This window comes from Hyla sarda, chromosome 5 (genome assembly GCF_029499605.1).
Source record: "Hyla sarda isolate aHylSar1 chromosome 5, aHylSar1.hap1, whole genome shotgun sequence".
NCBI classification, from domain to species: Eukaryota; Metazoa; Chordata; class Amphibia; order Anura; family Hylidae; genus Hyla; species Hyla sarda.
Window position 1 is genome coordinate 268,488,227 of NC_079193.1, and position 22,108 is coordinate 268,510,334.

The following is a 22,108-nucleotide window of genomic DNA, read 5'->3' on the forward strand; positions in this document are numbered from 1 at the left end:
TCCCTCCTAGTGGCCGGCTGCAGCCTGGCGCGATGTCAAGCCTAAAAAAGGACTGATTTTGGCCTGACAATCAGTCCTTATTCAGTTTGGCTGCACTCGCTCCCTGCCTGTCAATCAGACAGACGGGAGCGAGCGCATTGGCTCCCCGGCCACTGGCTGGCTCCCGCACATCGCCGCTGCCTCTTCGCCGCCGCTGCTCCTGCACGCCCGCTGCCGGACTCTGCAGTAAGTGTAATGAGGGTACAGGGTAGGGAGGGGGGTTTGTGATGGAGGGAACGGGGTATGCGGGGGGGGGGGGGGGGGGGCGGGGGGAGTTTGTGAGTTAGGTAACTGGGTATGGCGCGGGGGAGGGGAACGGAGGGAACGGGCTAGCGCCGTAGCGCCGCCGCTAATAGTTTATCTACACAGGGTGCCTCCAGCTGTTTCAATACTACAACTCCCAGCATGCCCTGACATCCAATAGATGCCAGGGCAAGCTGGGAGTTGTAGTGGTGAAACAGCTGGAGGCACCCTGTGTAGATGAACTAAGGGCGGAAGTCCCCCCCCAGCAGGCATCAGTGATGTGGTGCCTGCTGGGGAAGTCTGTCTGGTAGTGAGCACACTACCAGGCAGAAAAAAGTTATTTATAATATAGTAAAAATTTAAATTTAAAGCAGGGAGGGGGTTAGATATAGATTGGCAATAGGCAGGGACAGAGAAAAAAAAATAGGATGGTGGGAGCTACCCTTTAAGGACGGAGCCCATTTTCACCTCTAGGACGAAGTCCTTTTTTGCAAATCTGACCACTGTCACTTTAAACATTAATAACTCTGGAATGCTTTTAGTTATCATTCTGATTCTGAGATTGTTTTTTCGTGACATATTCTACTTTAACATAGTGGTAAATTTTTGTGGTAACTTGCATCCTTTCTTGGTGAAAAATCCCCAAATTTGATGAAAACATTTAAAATTTTGCATTTTTCTAACTTTGAAGCGCACTGCTTGTAAGGAAAATGGATATTCCAAAGAATTATTTTTTTTTGGATTCTTATATACAATATGTCTACTTTATGTTTGCATCATAAAATTTTCAAGTTTTTACATTTGGAAGACACCAGAGGGCTTCAAAGTTCAGCAGCAATTTTTCACAAAGTTTTCAAACTCACTATTTTTCAGGGACCAGTTCAGGTTTGAAGTGGATTTGAAGGGTCTTCATATTAGAAATACCTCATAAATGACCCCATTATAAAAACTGCACCCCCCCCCCCCCCCCAAAGTATTCAAAATGACATTCAGTCAGTGTTTTAACCCTTTAGGTGTTTCACAGGAAAAGCAGCAAAGTGAAGGAGAAAATTCTAAATCTTCATTTTTTACACTCGCATGTTCTTGTAGACACAATTTTTGCATTTTTACAAGGGGGTAAAAGGAGAGCATTTATACTTGTATTTGTAGCCCAATTTCTCTCTGTCTATGTAAAGTGTTCGGCGGGCGCAGTAGAGGGCTCAGAAAGGAAGGAGCGACAAGGAGATTTTGGAGAGTACGTTTTTCTGAAATGGTTTCACATTTAGGAAGCCCCTATGGTGCCAGGACAGCAAAAAAAAAAAATACATGGCATACCATTTTGGAAACTAGACCCCTTTAGAAACGTAACAAGGGATAAAGTGAGCCTTAATACCCCCCAGGTGTTTCACGACTTTTGCAAATGTAAAAAAAATATAATTTTTTTCACTAAAATGTGGGTTTCCCCCCAAATTTCACATTTTTGCAATGGTTAATAGCAGAAAAGATCCCCCAACATTTGTAACCCCATAAGTGGACCTGAAGTGCACTGCGGGCGAACTACAATGCTCAGAAGAGAAGGCGTCATATTTGGCTTTTTGAGAGCAAATTTTGCTCGGGGGGCATGTCGCATTTAGGAAGCCCCTATGGTGCCAGGACAGGGGAAAAAAAACCACATGGCATACCATTTTGGAAACTAGACCCCTAACAGAATGTAATGAGGGATACAGTGAGCATTTACTCTGTGCAAAATTTTTCATTTTCACGGACCACTGTTCCAAAGATCCGTCAGACACCTGTGGGGTGTAAATTCTCACTGCACCCCTCATTACATTCTGTGAGGGGTGTGGTTTCCAAAATGGGGTCACATGTGGGTGTGTTTTTTTTTTGCTTTTGTCAGAACCGCTGTAACAATCAGCCACCCCTGTGCAAATCACCTCAAATGTACATGGTGCACTCTCCCTTCTGGGCCTTGTTGAGCACTTGCGCCCACATATGGGGTATCTCCGTACTCGGGAGAAATTACGTTACAAATTTTGGGGGTGTTTTTCCCTTTTACCTCTTGTGAAAATGAAAAGTATAGGGCAACACCAGCATGTTAGTGTAAAAATGTTTATTGTTTTACACTAACATACTGGTGTAGACCCCAACTGTTCCTTTTCATAAGGGGTAAAAGGAGAAAAAGACCCCCAAAATTAGTTTGGCAATTTCTCCCGAATACGGCGATACCCCATATGTGACCCTATACTGTTGCCTTGAAATACAACAGGGCTCCAAAGTGAGAGCGCCATGCGCATTTGAGGGACTTGCATAGGGGTGGACATAGGGGTATTCTATGCCAGTGATTCCCAAACAGGGTGCCTCCAGCTGTTGTAAAACTCCCAGCATGCTTGGACAGTCAATTGCTGTCCAGAAATGCTGGGAGTTCTTGTTATGCAACAGCTGGAGGCTCCATCTTAGAAACACTGCCGTACAATACGTTTTTAATTTTTATTGGGGAAGGGGGGTGGTAGTGGGGGCAGTGTACGTGTGTATATGTAGTGTTTTACTCTTTATTTTATGTTAGTGTAGTGTTTTTAGGTTACATTCACACTGGAGGAAGATTACACGGAGTCTCCCGTTAGGAGTTTGAGCTGCGACGGAAAATTTGCCGCAGCTCAAACTTGAAGCGGGAAACTCATTGTAATCTGCCACCAGTGTGAATGTAGCATGTACATTCACATGGGAGGGGGGTCAAAACTACAACTCCCAGCATACACTGACAGACCATGCATGCTGGGAGTTGTAGTTTTGCAACAGCTGGAGGCACACTGGTTGGAAAACCTTGAGTTAGGTTCTATGATCTAACTCGGTATTTTCCAACCAGTGTGCCTCCAGCTGTTGCAAAACTACAACTCCCAGCATGTACTGATTGCGGAAGGGCATGCTGGGAGATGTAGTTATGCAACGGCTGGAGGCACGCAAGTACAACTCCCAGCATGCCAAGACAGCCTTATGCTGTTCCTGAATGCTGGGAGTTGTAGTTTTGCAAGAATAAGAGGGGTTCAGGTTGTAAATCACTGTCCAGTGGTCTCAAAACTGTGGCCCTCCAGATGTTGCAAAACTACAACTCGCAGCATGCCCAGACAGCAAACTGCTGTCTGGGCATGCTGAGTAGTAGTTTTGCAACATCTGGAGGGCTACTGTTTTAGACCACTTAGTGATCTACAACCTGAACCCCTCTAAATATTGCAAAACTACAAGTCCCAGCATGCCCACACAGCAAACAGCTATCTGGACATGCTGGGAGTTGTAGTTTTGCAACATCTGGAGGGCCACGGTTTAGAGACCATTGTAAACTGTGGCCCTCCGGATGTTGCTAGGCAACAACTCACCTAGCAGGACCCGGAAGAATTGCCGCCGCCGTCGCATTTGGGGGATCCCCGCATGGAGGATCGCGCTCCGGGATCCAGGTAAGGGACCTTCGGTGCCGGTCCCTGAACAGTTTCCCTGTTTTGCCCTGACACAGATAGGTGGGCAAAGCGGGGGAACAGAACTTTAACCCTCCCTCCCCCGGTCTGCTATCGGTCGGTCGCTTGGCCGACCAATAGCAGGGATAGGAGGGGTGGCACCCCTGCCACCAAACTCCTATCCCTTCAGGGGGATAGAGGGTGTCTCGGACACCCCCGATCCCTCTTATTTTCTGGGTCACCAGTGACCCGTATGACCCGGAATCGCGCAGATCGCAGGTCTGGATTGACCTGCGATTTGCGCCCATCGCGGTCATGGGGGGGTCTCAGGACCCCCCTCGGCGATGTGCCGGAATGCCTGCTGTTAGATAACAGCAGTCATCCCGGCCCGATCACCGAAACAGTGTAGCGGCGCTCCCAGAACCCCACGGCGTACATGTACGTCGCCGCGCGCCAAGTGACACTTCGTGGCGCCGTATATGTACGTCGCTCGTCGTGAAGGGGTTAAACCTTTTTTTTACTTTTTTTTGTTATACACTTTTTTATGGCTTAAATAGATCATTGTCTATTGTGTTACATTGATTTATTAAATCGGTGTTCTATTGCTAAGGGCTGCCAATGGGAGCCCTGATCAATAACAGAGCTATTAGACACCAGGGACCACTAGACACCAGGGATTAGCGGCATTTAATGTTCAAATGCTGTGATCTGTATAGATCACAGTATTTAACCAGTTAAATGACGGACATCAGAGCGATCTTCGATGTTCGTCATTACCAGCAGATGTCCGGTCATGACGCTGGCCCCCTCATTTCTGCCCACCCAACCCATGACGTACATGTACGTCATGGGTTGGGAGGGGGTTAAGTCTTTTTAATGTGTCTTCTCACTGAACAAAATACGGGATAGATTACAGTTCTAATGAAGCCTCTCTGCAAGTTTAAGTTTAGTCTTCAGCATTAACATATATGGACCCTTTTTTAAAAATCTTTATTTATTCTTGCTTTGTATGGTGGTATAAAAAAAAGATTTTCTCTATAGGTCTTTATTAAAACAAATGTTAATTTTGTGCTCTACAGCTTCTGTTATCAGCCCATTACAGAAGCAGCACTCTGAGGGGCTTCTTATCTGCCTTTCTTTTCTCTCCTGAAGGAACTTCATCACCACATCAATATCCCCTTTTGATTGATCTGGTCTTTAATCAGCTTAGAAGTTGGGTCAGGACAGGAGAGCAACTGATAAAAAAGCCTATTTAGATGATAGTTTTTGATGTTATTAAAACATATATTTAGCTTGTGTTATATAACTTCTGTTATTAGAAAAGATCCCTGAAAAAGTGTTTTTGCTCCATAATAAATACAAAGCAAGAATAAAAAAATAAAAAAGGGGTCTATAGCCTTTAAAATCTAGCATAATTTTTAGTTTTTTTACAATAGTTCACTTACACTATCCGTGTTTTGTTGTAAGGTCTGGAGGGGATGTGATCAAGAAGACTGGGTTCCTAGAACATATAAGGATCTTGAAGGCCTACCTTGTATCTTGATTCTCACTGGCAAGGATCCCCTTGGAGAAAATTTCCCAAGGTAGGTCATTTGTGTTATTTTTATTCATAGTTTACAACTGTTTGTTTGTTTAGTTTCATGCTGTTAATTTTGTTCTTCAGATCTCTGAAATATTGTGATCTTCGCCTGATTGACTCCAGTTTTTTAACCCGAACGGCTTTGGAACAGGAAGTTGGCCTGGCCTGTTGCTTTGTTTCCAAAGAATTCATCAGAGAGCCCACAACTGTCCTAGATTTAAGTGATAAGGACATTGATAAAGCTAACTCCATTGAGAATGACTCAGATGAGCTGTTTATAGATCTAGACAGACCTCAGAGTAATGGCAGTGAAGTCACAGGAACTTCAGGTTAGATTATATATATATTTTTTTGTATATACTAAATGGACATCATTATATAGTAGTTTTATTATATTGTTTTTTTTAAGGTAATTTTTGTAAATTCTTGAACAGTGCCCTGTAACTGTAGTTTTGAGAATACCTTGCTTTCAGTAGGTGGTATTCTGAAACCTTCTGAACTTTTTGTTTAATGCAGGTTCTATTGCTGAGAATGGAGTTAGTTCCTCTAGTGCAGCTGAAGAAACTCAGAGACAGCCAACAAACCTGGATTTTCACAATGTGGCAAACTCGGTGGACGAAGGCACTTACCCAAATTCTACTGCCAGTGATTGTAAACCAGAATGTGACTCGCTTGGGACACAAATGGCTAGCAGTACAACATCAAAACTTTCCTCATGCTCCTCGTCAAAAGCTTACCAGTGGAGTCACCATTTTGTTAACAATAGGACGTTGAACTTGGCTTTACCCCGTATTGTGGTTCTTTCCAGGGCTACTTATAACCTCTTGGCTTCTCATAAAAATGGACAATCTCCCTCTACAATTTCTCTCTTGCCCCATGCTGATGTGAGCTGGTCAAGATCATTAAGACCTATCCTTTCTAAAGACTTGAGCAGTGAAGAACAGTCACTTTACTACAGACAGTGGACAACAGCCAGACAGCACCATGCTGATTTTGTGAACTCAAGTGAACCCACAGGAACAAGGACTGTTCATCCACGTCGCCTACTCTTGACTGGACCCCCGCAGGTTAATGTTTACACAATATCATTTGATTGCACATATCAGTTTTTAATGCTGCTCTTTGGGTTTAACCACTTAAGGACCTAGGGCGTATACGCCTTGACGTCCTGGTACTTAAGGACCCAGGGCATATCCGTACCAGACCGGACCGGGGTGACTACTGATATCAATCAGCAGGCACCCCGCGCAAATGCCCAGGGGGGTCATCAGACCCCCCCCGTCAGCGATCGGCGCAAATCTGAAGTGAATTCACACTTGCAATTGGCGCCGATTCCGGGTCATATGGGTCTATGGTGCCCTGGAATATAAGGGGGATCGCGGTTGTCTAAGACACCCGCGATCCCCCTGAAGGCATAGGAGTGAGGTGGCAGGGGTGCCACCCCTCCTGTCCCTGCTATTGGTCTGCTATTGATCGTCAGAGGCGACGACCAATAGCAGATCGGGGACGGGGGGGGTTAACTTTCGTTTTCCCCGTCCTGCCCACCCACAATAGGTGGGGTAGAACGGGGAACTGAAGGGGACCAGGTGCCGACATCCACTTACCGATCCGGAGGCAGCGGTGACGGTGATCGGCGGGCGGCGTGACATGTGTTAGAAGAGGATGGCTCCCGGGATCCTACGGAAGCCGGTAAGTTGATCTGGAGGGCTACAGTCTGAGACTGTGGTCTCTAAACTCTAGCCCTCCAGATGTTGCAAAACTACAACTCCCAGCATGCCCACATAGCTGTTTGCTGTCTGGGCATGCTGGGAATTGTAGTTTTGCAACATCTGGAGGTCCACAGTTTGGAGATCACTGTGCACTGGTCTAAAAACTGTAGCCCTCCAGATGTTGCAAAACTGCAAATCCAAGCATGCCCAGACAGCAAACAGCTGTCTCGACATGCTGGGAGTTGTAGTTGGGTACCTCCAGCTGTTGCATAACTACATCTCCCAGCATGCCCTTCGGTGATCAGTACATACTGGGAGTTGTAGTTTTGCAGCAGCTAAAGGCACACTGGTTGGAAAATACTGAGTTAGGTAACAGAACCTAACTGAAGGTTTTCCAACCAGTGTGCCTCCAGCTGTTGCAAAAGTACAACTGCCAGCATGTACGGTCTGTCAGTAATGCTGGGAGTTGTAGTTTTGAAACAGCTGGAGGTTTGCCCCCCCCCCATGTAAATGTACAGGTTACATTCACACGGACAGGTTTACAGTAAATTTCCTGCTTCAAGTTTGGGCTGCGGCAAATTTTTCGCCTTAGCGCAAACTTCTAGCGGGAAACTCACCGTAACCCGACAGTGCGAAAGTACCCTAAAAACACTACGCTACACTAACACATAATAAAGGGTAAAACACAACATATACACCCCTTACACTGTCCCCCCCCCCCCCCCCAATAAAAATTAAAAACGTCTTGTACGGCAGTGTTCCCAAAACAGAGCCTCCAGCTGTTGCAAAACAATAACTCCCAGCATTTCTGGACAGCCACTGACTGTCCAAGCATGCTGGGAGTTTAACAACAGCTGGAGGCACCCTGTTTGGGAATCACTGGTGTAGAATACCCCTATGTCCACCCCTATGCAATCCCTAATTTAGTCCTCAAATGTGCATGGTGCTCTCTCACTTCGGAGCCCTGTCATATTTCAAGGAAACCGTTTAGGGACACATATGGGGTATTTCTGTACTCGGGAGAAATTACACTACAAATTTAGTGGGCTTTTTCTCCTTTTACCCCTTATGAAAAGGAAAAGTTGGGGGCTACACCAGCCTGTTAGTGTAAAAATTTTACACTACATGCTGGTGTTGCCCCATACTTTTTATTTTCACAAGCGGTAAAAGGAAAAAAAGACGCCCAAAATTTGTAACGCAATTTCTCCTGAGTATGGAAATACCCCATATGTAAGCGTAAAATGCTCTGCGGATGCACAACAAAGCTCAGAAATCAGAGCGCACCATGTACATTTGAGGCCTAAATTGGTGATTTGCACAGGGGTGGCTGATTTTACAGCAGTTCTGACATAAACGCAAAAAAAAAAAATACCCACATGTGACCCCATTTTGGAAACTACACCCCTCACGGAACGTGACGGGGTATAGTGAGCCTTAAAACCCCACAGGTGTTTGACAAATTTTCATTAAAGTTGGATGGGAAAATGAAAAAAAAATATTTTTTACTAAAATCCTGGTGTTACCCTAAATTTTTCACAAGGGAAAATAGGAAAAAAGCCCCCCAAAATTTTTAACCCCATCTCTTCTGAGTCAGAACATACCCTATATGTGAATGTAAAGTGCTCTGCGGGCGAACTACAATGCTCAGAAGAGAAGGAGCACCATTGGGATTTTGAAGAGAAAATTTGTCCAGAATTCAAGGCCACGTGTGTTTACAAAGCCCCCATAGTGCCAGAACAATGGACCCCCGACACGTGACCCCATTTTGGAAACTACACCCCTCATGTAATGTAATAAGGGGTACAGTGAGAATTTACGCCCCACAGGTGTCTGACAGATTTTTGGAACAGTGGTCCGTAAAAATGAAAAATAACATTTTTCATTTGCACAGCCCACTGTTCCAAAGATCTGTCAAACGCCAGTGGGGTGTAAATACTCACTGCACCCCTTATTAATTTCTGTGAGGGGTGTAGTTTCCAAAATGGGGTCACATGTGGGGGGGGTTCACTGTTCTGGCACCACGGGGGGCTTTGTTAATGCACATGGCCCCTGACTTCCATTCCAAACGAATTCTCTTTCCAAAAGCTCAATGGCGCTCCTCCTCTTCTGAACATTGTAGTTCGCCAGCAGAGCACTTGACGTCCACACATGGGGTATTTCCATACTCAGAAGAAATGGGGTTACAAATTTTGGGGGTCATTTTCTCCTCTTACCCCTTGTAAAAATGTAAAATGTAGGAAAAAACTGCATTTCAGTAAAAAATATATTTTTTCATTTACACATCCAAATTTATCGAATGTGGGGTGTTAAGGCTCAGTGGACCCCTTGTTACGTTCCTTGAGGGGTGTAGTTTCCAAAATAGTATGCTATGTGGGTATATTTTGCTGTTCTGGCACCACAGGGGCTTCCTAAATGCGACATGCCCCCCAAAAAACATTTCAGCAAAAGTTGCATTCAAAAAGCCAAATGTGACTCCTTCTCTTCTGAGCATTGTAGTTCACCAGCAGAGCATTTTACGTCCTAACATGGGGTATTTCCATACTCAGAAGAGATGGGGTTAAAAATTTGGTGGGGCAATTTCTCCCATTACCCTTTCTAAAAATGGTAAATTTTGGGGGGAAAACTGCCCTTTAGTGAAAACAAATTTTTTTTTTTCCTTTTACACATCCGATTTTAACGAAAAGTTGTCAAACACCTGTGGGGTGTTAAGGCTAACTGGACCCCTTGTTACGTGCCTTGAGGGGTGCAGTTTCCAAAATGGTATGCCATGTGGGGTTTTCTGCTGTTCTGGCACCATAGGGGCTTTCTAAATGTGACATGCCCCCCAAAAACCATTTCAGAAAAACTCACTCTCCAAAATCCCATTGTTGCTCCTTCCCTTCTGAGCCCTCTACTGCGCCCGCCGAACACTTGACATACACATATGAGGTGTTTCCTTACTCGATAGAAATTGGGTTACAAATTTTGGGGTCTTTTTCTCCTATTACCACTTGTAAAAATTCAAAAACTGGGTCCACAAGAACATGCAAGTGTAAAAAATGAAGATTTTGAATTTTCTCCTTCACTTTGCTGCTATTCCTTTGAAACACCTAGGGTTAACACACTTACTGAATGTAATTTTGGATACTTTGAGTGGTGCAGTTTTTATAATTGGGTCATTTGTGGGGTATTTCTAATATGAAGGCCCTTCAAATCCACTTCAAAACTGAACTGGTCCCTGAAAAATTCAGATTTTGAAAATTTTGTGAAAAATTGGAAAATTGCTGCTGAACTTTGAAGCCCTCTGATGTCTTCCAAAAGTTAAAACATGTAAACTTTATGATGCAGTCATAAAGTAGACATATTGTATATGTGAATCAATGTATAATTTATTTGGAATATCCATTTTCCTTTTAAGCAGAGAGCTTCAAAGTTAAAAACAAATGCAACATTTTCAATTTTTTTCATCAAATTTTGGAATTTTTCACCAAGAAATGATACAAGTTTCGACAAAATTTTACCACTAACATAAAGTAGAATATGTCACAAAAAAACAATCTCGGAATCAGAATGAAAGGTAAAAGCATCCCAGAGTTATTAATGCTTGAAGTGACAGTGGTCATATGTTCAAAAAATGGCCAGGTCCTTAAGGTATATTTGGGCTGGGTCCTTAAGGGGTTAAATCCTTAAGGTCTTGATCCTATTTTGGCCTTAAGGACCATAGGGACTTTTTCGCATTGCCTCATTCAGAGAGCCATTGCAGTTTTCAGTGAAACCATTTCAATGGTACTATTTTCAGTGGTTTGTTTTATTTTTTACCTTTTTTTTGGGGGGGGGGAGGAAAAAACATCAGTTCTGCATTTTTAAATGTTGTATTTACTGTGTTGCATAAATGTTAAAGGGGTTTTCTTAACAGACAGATTACCATTGTCTGATTAGCAAGGTGCCAACACCTGTGTAATAATTTTACAATTTTCACAGGAACAAAAATGATGGTGCTGCATGGAGCCTTAAAGGGAAACTCTGTTACATAACAACATATCTCCCGCCCACAGCATGGCTTACTCAATAATTAGAGTATAAGTGGTGAGTTTATAAGCAGTGTGGGTCCAAATGCTGAGACCTCTACTGATCACAATGGGGGTCCTTTGACACCTGTTTAACTCTTCTAGGACGAAGGGCATACAGGTACACTCCTGCATCCTGGTACTTAAGGAGGGCGTACCTGTATGCCCTCCGATTTTCCGGTCACTGCTGTGCACTGGGCGGTGATCCAAACGGGATGCCTGTTGAAACGTTCAGCAGCGATCCTGTGACAATACCTAGGGGAGTCCTGAGACCCCCGAACCATCCAACCAGTAACAGCTGGCAGTGGGAGGGTTAATCACCCGTGCCCGCCCACACAGAGCGGGGCCTGTGTGGAGAAGACCCCCACCCTGTGCCATCCCTCATGTTAATATAGGGACAGATTTAGGTAAGGCAGGGAAAGGTAGCGCTTTAAAAAAAAATTTAAAAACATTTTGGCAGCTACCCCTACGGTAGGTGTCTGAGGGTCCGCAGCACCTTTTAGCTGCGTGACCTGGTCCCTACTTTAGGGTACTGCAGTCTGCCTCTAACTTTTTTGGGGGTGCAGCCCTTTTTTTTTTGTTACTGGTGTGTGTTTTAGCGAGCACACACTGTTAAATAGTGCGCACACACACACCCCTGTAGAAAAAAATGAAATGGCCCGCCGGGTATTTTAGGTGGAGGAGACATATGCTATGATGCTCTTAGACACCGGATCCTGTTGTCTTCCTCGTCCTCCTCATTATCTAGTGATGATGAGCTCCCCCAGAAGGTGGCACCGCCACAAACCCCCCATTAGAGTGACCCAGTGCCCCATACTAGTACAAGCGACCCTGGTGCCGTACTACACCCCCCTCCTGGACAAGTTTACCTGTGCCCCCTACTGGTGAACTTGTCTGGAGTGCCCCAGAGAACTATCAACCTGTGATTCCTTAGTTTGTTGGCGACTCCAGATTGACATTGTCGGATACACTAAAATTGACTTTTTACAGTTTTTTTTTTTCAGTGACTAATTTGTCAATCTGATGGTGTGGCAGTCAACAGTTTGTCTCCTAGAACCCTGAGTCCCTTTTGGCTAGGCCCAGTAGATTGACCCCTGTCAGTGCAGCAGAGATGAGGATGCTTTGGGGCCTTGTGCTGCACATGGGCCTAGTCAAAAAACCTAGTGTCAGGCAATACTGGATCGGGACGTCCTCTACCAGACCCCACTCTACAGTATGGCCATGACATGGAGACATTTTGAGGCCATACAGAAATGCCTGCATTACGCTGATAATGCAGCATGACCATGTTTGGGACGGGCAAATTTTTATCTTTTTGCAATGCTGTGTGTCATCATTCTGGGTACATAATTGGCATATCAGTAGGAAAATTGCAATTTTCATTTTTCCAAAACTACACTTTATCCATTCCTGGAAAATAAATTTAGGGAACACCAGTTTATTCCAAATGTCCACTTCACCCCTATACACATTCCTCAGTGTGGGGGTACTTTCTGTAATGAGGTCACTGTTATGTCATAGGCCTCAAATGTGAACATAGCTCTGACTCGAGCCCTGTTGTGTGCCCACACAGCAAGTTAACCCATATGTGAATGTATTTTGAGAAAAAGCCCTCAAAAATTTGTAACCCAATTTCTCCCATTACCTCTTGTGAAAATTAAAACCAAAATAATATTTTTCATTTTTATAGCCCACTTTTCCAAACACCTGTTAGGTGTAAATACTCACTCTACCCCTTGTTACATTACTTGAGTGGTGTAGTTTCAAAATTAAGGTCACTTGCCTAAGTTTATTTTTTTCTATTTTATGTCAGAACCTCTGCTATTGCAGTGCAAATCACCACCTTAGGCCTTAAATGTGTTCGGTGCACTCTCACTCCTGAGCCCTGTTGTGCACCCGCACAGCATGTTACATCCACAAATTTGGGGGGGGGGGGCATTTTCTCCTATTGTCCCTTGTGAAAACAAAAAATTTGGGGCAACACCAGCATTTCAGTGAAAAAAGGCCAATTTTTCATTTTCACGGCCCACTGTTCCAAACATCTGTGATGTGTAAATATTCATTGTACCCCTTGTTACATTCCTAGAGGGGTGTAGTTTCCAAAATAGTGTGCCATGTGGGTTTTCTGGCACAATAGGAGCTTTCTAAATGCAACATGCCCCACAAAAAACATTTCGGCAAAATTCAGTCTGCAAAAGCCTATTGTTGCTTTTTTTTTTTTTTTGAGCCACACAGATCACTTTAAAATGAGGCATTTCCTTACTTAAAAATAATTGGGTTACGAATTCTTTTTTTTGGGGGGTGGGGGGGTGGGGGGATTTTTTCTCCTTTTACTACTTGTAAAAATGAAAAAAAATAAATGGGGCTACAAGAACATGTTAGTGTAAAAAATCGAGTTTTCTCCTCCACGTTGAGGGGTGCAGTTTTCAGAATTGGATCAATTATGGGGGATATCTAACATAACGACCCTCAAAATTTTCTTGGAAAATTGCTGCTAAACTTTGAAGCTCTCTAATGTCTTCAAAAAGTAAAAACATGTCAACTTTTTGATGGAAACGTCTATACATAATTTGGCATGTCCATTTTTTTCTTACAAGCAGAGTGTTTTAAAATTCAAAAAATTCTACATTTTCCAATTTTTCATGAAATTTGGATATTTTTCTAAAAGAAATGAGGCAAGTACAGTGACCCCCGACCTACGATGGCCCCGACATATGATCATTTCAAGATACGATGGCCTCTGAGGCCATCGCATGTTGAAGGTAGCATCAACATACGATGCTTTTGTATGTCGGGGCCATCGCATAAACGGCTATCCGGCAGCGCAGACTGCTTCAGCTGCTGCCGGATAGCCGTTTACAGTGCCCCGACGATCACTTACATGTCCTCGGGGCTCCGGGGCATCCTCTTCGGGGTCCCCTGCTACGCCAGCGCTCTCTTTCAACGTCATCACGCCGTCGCACAAACCGTCCCGTCATCCAATAGGAGCAGTGTGCGTAGCGACGTGATGACGACGACTGAGAGCGAGGATCCTGGGCAGCAGAGACGTTCCGGAGTGACGCGGACACCCCGGGGATGCGGTGACAGCAATGGAGGGCGACATCCAGGGCAGCGGTGATGGGTCCGCAGTGGCAGGGACACGTGAGTATTACCTCCTATACTTTACATTGCACGGATCCCTCAACATACGATGGTTTCAACAAACGATTCATTTGGAATGGTTTACCATCGTTTGTTGAGGGACCACTGTATCAATGAAAATTTACCACTATCGTGAAGTAGAATATGTCACGAAATAACAATGTCAGAATTAGAATAAGTAAAAGCATCTCAGAGTTATTAATAAAGTGACACAAGTCAGATTTGCAAAAAATAGCCTGGTCCTTAAAACCCCTTAACTCAATGGCCTGTTTTGACCTTAATGACCAAGGCAAATTTCTCGGTCTGAAACCATTGTTGCCGTAGTGTCAGCGCCTCCTAGTGACAGCAGCATATACCCAAGGTCTCTGTCCACAAATGGAACCGATAGAGAAAGTAGATTTTTTATGCTTACCATAAAATCTCTTTCTCGAAGGATCCATTGGGGGGGACACAGAACCGTGGGTATATGCTCTTGCCGCTAGGAGACGCTGACACTAGGCATACAAAAAAAGTCGACCCCTCCTGGCAGTATATACCCCGCCTACTGACCCTGAGCTAATCAATTTTAGCTTAGTGTCCTAGGAGGCAAGACACAGGTCTGTTCTCCAGACCTGGTCTTCATTTTTTTTTTTTTTTTTTTTTTACAGTTAAAGCCGTTTCAGGTTCTTTTATCCTTTTTTTTTTTCTGTTCTCAGGTGGAGGTTCAGGAGCATGGCGCTACCTGTTCCCCCATATGTGGCTAAGGGGCACGGGACATAAAATACAAATGCACCATTAACCCCTTCCTGCCAACGGCCAGCACCTTGGGGTCGTACCTTGGGTCCAGTTCCCCCTATTTTCCCTGCTTGTCCTGGTCTGTAGCAGCATAACGTAATGCAGGTCACCTACTATGCATGTGTGGACTGACAGTCCAAAATCCCTGGGGGTTCTACTGAATCCTCCTACTCCGCTTGCTCCTCCAAGCTGGTTTCACCGTCTGTTTCAGTAGCTCCTGATGTTCCGTCGGAATGCTTGGGGCCTGTCCCTCCTCCAGAGTGGGTATCTTCCCTTACTCAGTCGATCTCTGAATTGGCTAGGGTCTCCAAATCAGTGGCCTCCAACTTTTTGGAGCGGTCTTCTCTACGGCATTCTCCCAGGGAATCGTACCCCGTGTCCCCTGACCCTCTTTTCCTTTGCGCTTTCAAGCGCACCCGGCGTAGCCCCTCTTCTCACCAGTCTCGCTCTTCCTCTCCGGCTCACATGCAGAGCACCCGCTCCAGGGGCCGTTCTCCAAGTAATCCTTCGAGGTCCCTGTCCTCTCACACTAGGTCTCCCTCAACTCAGTCTGGGGTTGCCTTAACAGGTTCCCACTCCCCAAGGGAAGCAGTTTCCTGGCCAAATCTGGTACCTGTAAGCCCACCGCCTCCTGAATGGGTGCCCCCACCCGCGCCTTCTTCTCGGGTGGGAGGTCACCAGTCTCTCTTCCAGGACATTTGGCTGGCTCAGGTCCAGGACTCTTGGGTGCAAGACGTAATTTCAGGGGGTTATCGGATAGAATTTGCTTCCATCCCCAAAAACCGTTTCTTCCGATCCCGTCCTCCGCGGTTGCCTTCTTTCGCAGCGGCTTTTCAGACCGCTTTACGTTCACTCCTCTCTCTCAGGGACTGATAGTGCCCGTTCCACCAGAAGAACGTTTTTCAGGGTTCTACTCGAACCTCTTTGTGGTTCCCAAATAGGATGGCTCGGTTCGCCCCATTCTGGACCTCAAGTTACTCAATCGCCATCTGCATCTCGTCTCGCCATTTTCCGAATTGAGTCTCTCCAGTCTGTGGTGGCCTCCATGGACCAGGGCGAGTTTCTTTCGTCGGTGGACATTCGGGATGCCTATCTCCACATCCCTATCTTCCCTGCTCATCAGCGATTCCTTCTTTCGCTGTTCAGAAAGGCCATTTTCAGTTTGTGGCGCTCCTTTTTGGACTAGCCACGGCTCCCAGGATCTTCACCAAGGTCATGGCGGCAGTAATTGCCATCCTTCAGAGCCAGGGGATTTCAGTTCTCCCCTACCTGGACAAACACTTAATCAAGGCCCCGTCTACAGCTCACGCTTCACACTCTGTCCTCTTTCGGCTGGGTGATCAACTGGGAGAAGTCGCATCTGTCCCCTTCCCAGTCCCTGATGTTTCTGGGTCTCCTTTTCGACACTGCTGTAGCCTGTGTCCTTCTTTTAGACAAACGGCGTTCTCTGCAGCTGGGTGTCCGTCGCCTGCGACGCCCCTCCCTGTTTCCAATTTGTTTCTGCATGGAGGTCTTGGGCCTGATGGTGGCTGTCATGGAAGCAGTCCCCTTCGCCCAGTTTCATTGTCGCCCCCTCCAACTGGCCATACTAGCCAGGTGGGAAAAGTCTCTGTTTTCCCTGGATCGCCAGATTCTTTTGTCTCTGGCGGTACGGCAGTCCCTTCTTTGGTGGCTCCATTCTCCCCTTCTTCTGGGGAAGTCTTTTCTTCCTCTTCGTTGGCAGATTGTTACTACCGATGCGAGTCTCCAGGGCTGGGGAGGTGTGTTTTGGGTCGCTGGTCCCCTCTGGAAACCCGCCTTCCCATCAACTTTTTGGAGCTCTGGGCAATCTTTCTTTGCCTCCTCCACTGGCAGAATCTCCTTCAGGGTCGGCCAGTCCGTGTTCAGTCGGACAATACGATGGCGGTCGCATACATCAATCACCAAGGCGGTACGCAAAGTCGTTCGGCGATGGAGGAAGGCTCTAAAATTCTCCTATGGGCCGAGGCTTGAGTCCCTGCTCTCTCAGCGATCCGCATTCCAGGTGTGGAAAATTGGGAAGCAGACTTTATCAGCCGCTCTTCGGCGGATGCAGGGGAATGGTCTCTCCATCAGGAGGTGTTCACACAGATCTGCAATCTCTGGGGGACCCCGGATGTGGATCTCTTTGCGTCTCGCCAATTCAGGTGGGTTCCCCTCTTTGTGGCAAAGTCGGGGGACCCTCTGACCTTGGCGGTGGAAGCTCTGGTCATTCCGTGGTCGTCCTTCTGTCTCCCTTACCTCTTTCCACCCCTTCCCCTCCTGCCCAGGGTTCTGAGGAAACTCAAGGCGGAGGGCGTTCCTGCCGTTCTGGTGGTTCCAGATTGGCCCAGACGCGAGTGGTAAGACGACGTAATCCGGCTGGTTGACGACGTGCCGCTGCATCTTCCACTTCGCCCCGATCTTCTTTCTCAGGGTCCTCTTTGCCACCCCAATTTACTCTCGCTGCATTTGACGGTGTGGCGGTTGAAACCGCGGTATTGAGGGCACACGTTTTTTCCCTTGAGGTAATTCGTACCATGCTTTGGGCACCTAGAAAGCTTATTTTCGGTGGTGTGAGGCGCAGTCCTTTTCTCCGGTGGTGTTTTATTTTCTGTGCCTTCTTGCTTTTCTCCAATCGGGGCTGGATAAACATTTGACCCTCAGCTCCCTTAAGGGTCAGGTGTCAGCTCTTTCTATTCTTTTCCAACGACAGTTGGCCTCTAATTCCCATGTCCCCACCTTCCTGCAGGTAGTGGCCCACAAGGCTCTACCTTTCAGGTCCCCCACTCCTCCGTGGGATCTCAACCTGGTACTTGGAGCTTTGAGGGAGGCTCTGTTCGAACCCCTTGGGGATGCCTCTCTTCGTATCCTTTAATGGAAAGTCGCCATTCTCATCGCCTTCACTTCTATTCGGAGGGTCTCTGAGTTGGCGTCTTTCTTGTCGTTTCCCTCTTTTGATCCTTCATCGAGACAAGGTGGTTTTTTTGTCCACCTCCTTTTTTGCCCAATGTGGTTTCCTCTTTTTATGTGAACGAAGAGATTGTTCTTCCTTCCTTTTGTCCATCCCCTTCCAGTGCCAAGGAGCGTTCCTTTCACACCATTGGATGTGGTTCAGGTTGTCCAGAACTACCTTTCGGTCACCTCCTCTTTTCGTCAGGGTGACTTTTTTTGTGATTCCTGAGGGGAGTCTTCTGGCTTCTAAGGCGACCATTTCTCGGTGGATTCGCTCTGCCATTTCGGAATCATACCACCGCAAGGGCAAGGTTCCACCTTTTTGGGTGACAGCACATTCCATGCATTCCGTAGGGGCTTCTTGGGCTCTCCGCAATATGGCTTTGGCCCTGCAAGTCTGTAAGGCGGCCACCTGGTCGTCCTTTCACACACTCACCAAATTCTACCAGGTGCACACCTTCGTATCGGCTGATGCCAATTTGGGCCGCAAGATGTTTCAGGCAACAGTGACTTCGTCCTCTGCCTGATTTTGAGGTGAGTACTTTTCTCTCCACCCCGGGGACTGCTTTGGTACGTCCCACAGTTCTGTGTCCCCCAATGGTTTCCGACCGAGAAAAGTAGACATTTTTATGCTTACCGTAAAATCTCTTTTTGGAGGATCCATTGGGGGACACAGCGCCCTCCCATGGTTTGTGTACAGCTTTCGTTGGTTTTGTCCAAAGGGGTGGCTCGATTTTTCCTTTTTTTGTTTGGTTCCCTTGGACTCCTGCTGGTTTCTTTTTCTGTTGGATGCCTCCTACTGCTTTGGGACTGATTAGCTCAGGGTCAGTAGGCGGGGTATATCCTGGCAGGAGGGGCCGACTTTTTTTGTATGCCTAGTGTTAGCACCTCCTAGCAGTAAGAGCATATACCCACAGTTCTGTGTCCCCCAATGGATCCTCCGAGAAAGATTTTATGGTAAGCATAAAAAAAATCTACTTTCTCTATCGGCTCCATTGGGGGACACTGACCTTGGGTATATGCTGCTGTCACTAGGAGGCTTGACACTATGGCAACAAGAAAAGTGGGCCCCTCCCAGCAGAGGCTGCAAAAATTAAATTGCCTTGTGGTTCTGCTGAACCTATTTGTCCTGCCTGCACCACTGCCCCCCCTCCCCACCAGGCCCTCCTGGTATATCTTCCCAGGACGTTCCACTTGAAGTTGTGGGCTCTGCTCTCCCTCCGGAGTAGATGTCTTCTCCCAGTCTATTTCTGAATTGGCTCAGGTCTCCCATTCCGTGGTGACTGCACTGGAGAAGGCTTCCTTACGCCAGCCCTCCAGGAAGGCTAGCTCTCCTTCTCCTTATTTAAGGCACTTTCAAGAAGCGTCCTAGGGATTTGTATTCTGGCTCGTCTCCAGAGTCTCGAAGCAAGGCGCTCCCCTCACGCGTATCGCCCCTCATCCCAAGCATCCCGTCACCACCCCTCTTCTAAGGGTTGCCGTTCTAGGTCTCCAGATCTGCGTACCATGTCCATTTCGCCTTCATCCAAGGCTGCCTCTACCTGCTCCCACTCTTCTGGGGATTTGAAAGATGAGGCTTCAGGTTCTGCCTCTGACTCAGAGGTCTGAACCGACACGTCCGCATGGTAGATAACTTTGTCTCAGACATTAGAGACACCTTTCACCTAAAGGACCTAGGAACTTTCGACACAGCTCCAAAAGTTTCCTTTCACCTCTCGTGTCCCTCACCTAAGGATTTCAGCTCTCCTGCTGAATTTGACGCCTTACTGGAAGCACCGTGACAAGCGTTTTTTCAGGGTGCAAAAAAGGTTCAAGCACAATTTCCCTTTGCCAGGGACCTTTTTGCAAGGTCAACATCTCCTCCAACAGTGGATCCACCTGTCTTCGGCCTATCAAAATCAACTACTCTACCTTTGGCAGACACAGCTTCCTTTAGAGATCCGGCAGATAAAAGGATAGAAAGCAGCAGGTTCTTCCTTACTTCCTGATTTTGCTTCTGCTGGGGCATCAAAAGCCCTTTCTGTCTGGGCTTCTCAACTCTGACAGGGTATTCTCTCTGGATCCCCTATGGAGGAACTGGCAGATTTGGCACTTAAACTCTCCACTGCTGGGGACTTTTTGTGCTCTGCTTCCATGCAGTCGTCTCGTTGGACAGCCTTTGCCACGGGTAATCTATTGGCGCATCGTCGTTACATGTGGCTCAAGGCCTGGGACTCCGATGCCGCTTCCAAGAAATCTCTAACAGAACTTCCTTTTACAGGTTCTCAACTGGTAAACGTCTGGATGAGATGATCATTGAGGCTACTGGTGGTAAGAGTTCCTTATTACCCCAGAATAAGTCTCGCAATGCCAACTCCCGACGGAAGTCAACCTCCTTTCGGTCCTTTTAGACCTATGGCTCCGGTAGGGCGACCTGACAGGCGCCCTCACAGGACATGAAGGCTCCTTCCTTCAAGGCCCGTCTCTCCTGGAAATCGGAGAACCGTTCAGGCCGTTTTGCAGCCAAGACAGGCACCCGTAAACCTTCCTCTGCCTGAAGAGACGCCCCAACTCGTGGATTTTTCGGGTTGGAGGGCGTTTGTCACTCTTCCGGGACGTCTGGTCTGCCCACGTGCAAGACTCCTGGGTTCATGATGTCGTTTCCAACGGCTATCGGATCGAGTTTGCTTCCTTTCGGCAGGATCGCTTTTTTCATTTACTGGCCCGGATGGTGGCGGCCATGGAAGCCGTTCCTTTTGCCCAGTTTCACTACCAACCTCTTCAACTTGCTCTCCTGTCCCGATAGGACAGATCTCCGCTATCCCTCGATCGCAGGATTGTCCTCCTCTCCCCCCCCCCCCCCCGCCCCCCCAGGGCTCGCCATTCCCTTCTGTGGTGGCTGAGCTCTCCTCTTCTTTGTCTAGGACGATCCTTTCTGCCCCTCACCTGACAAGTCTCAGCGGTTGGGGAGGAGTCTTCAGGGACCGGACAGTCCAGGGCCTTTGGTCCTCCTGAGAATCCCTTCTCCCCATGAACATCTTAGAAATCAGAGCAATCTTGAAGGTGTCCCCGCCATTCTCGTGGCCCCGGACTGGCCCCGCCATTCTCGTGGCCCCGGACGACTCACCACTGCGCCTCCCACTTCGTCCAGACCTGCACTCTCAGGGTCCTCTTTGCCACCCCAATTTACAGTCGCTGCATTTGACGGCGTGGTGGTTGAGACCGTGGTTTGGAGAGCCAGGGGGTTTTCTACCCAAGTTGTTCTCACTATGATGAGGGTGCGCACGCCTTTTTCATCTGTTACTTTCTCTCTCCCATGACTTCTTTCCATTTTACAGTCAGGGTTGGAACAACAGTGGGCTCTCGGTTCTCTCAAGGGCCAGGTTTCGGCTCTTTCCATTCTTTTTCAACTTCCCCTGGCATCTGATCCTTATATTCGGACCTTTCTTCAAGATGTGGCTCACGCGGCCCCCCCTTACAGATCGCCTACTCCCCCTTGGGATCTGAACTTTGGTTCTGGGTGTCCTGCAGGGTGCTCCCATTGAATCTCTTAGGGATGTTCCGCTATATCTACTTTCCCGAAAGGTGGCATTCCTTATTGCGGTCACTTCTATTAGGAGGGTTTCCGAGCTGGCAGCTCCATCCTGTCGCTCTCCTTACCTGGTCATCCATCAAGGTTGTTTTTCGTCCAGTTCCGTCCTTTCTACCTAAGGTTCTTTCCGCTTTTCATTTCAATGAGGACATCTTCCTCCCGTCCTTTTGTCCGACCCCCATCTCATCCAAAGGAACGTTTGCTCCATAGACTACGGGCCGTTCATACCTACCTATCAGTCACTTCATTTCGGCAGAGTGACTCCTTCTTTGTCCTTACGCATGGTTGTCGTAAAGGACTACCTGCTTTCAAGGACACCATTTCTTGGTGGATCCGGTCTGCTGTTTCGGAAGCTTACCGCTGTAAGGGGAAGACTCCACCCTTCAGGGTTTCAGCTCATTCCACTCGTTCTGTCGGGGGCCTCCTTGGCTCTCCGCAACAGGGCTTCGGCCTCGCAAGTTTGTAGAGCGGTCAGTTTTACAAACTTCTACCAGGTTCATACCTTTGCATCTACTGATGGTAGTCTTGGTTGCAAGGTGTTGCAGGTGGATGTTGCCCAGCCTTCCACCTAACTTGCTCCTCTTTTACCCACCCTGGGGACTGCTTTGGTACGTCCCAAGGTCTGTGTC

At 47.1% G+C, this 22,108-nt stretch overlaps 1 protein-coding gene across 7 annotated transcripts in view; it reads left to right on the forward strand.

Annotated features, from left to right (window-relative positions):
* Positions 1–22,108, forward strand: part of GREB1L (GREB1 like retinoic acid receptor coactivator) — a 134,748-nt gene that overhangs the window by 92,431 nt on the left and 20,209 nt on the right. For all 7 annotated transcript variants that reach the window (XM_056521683.1, XM_056521682.1, XM_056521684.1 and 4 more), the window contains 3 exons: positions 5,175–5,290; positions 5,371–5,615; positions 5,803–6,353. In XM_056521683.1, the coding sequence (XP_056377658.1) occupies positions 5,175–5,290; positions 5,371–5,615; positions 5,803–6,353 (912 nt within the window). The remainder of the gene's footprint in view (positions 1–5,174; positions 5,291–5,370; positions 5,616–5,802; positions 6,354–22,108) is intronic.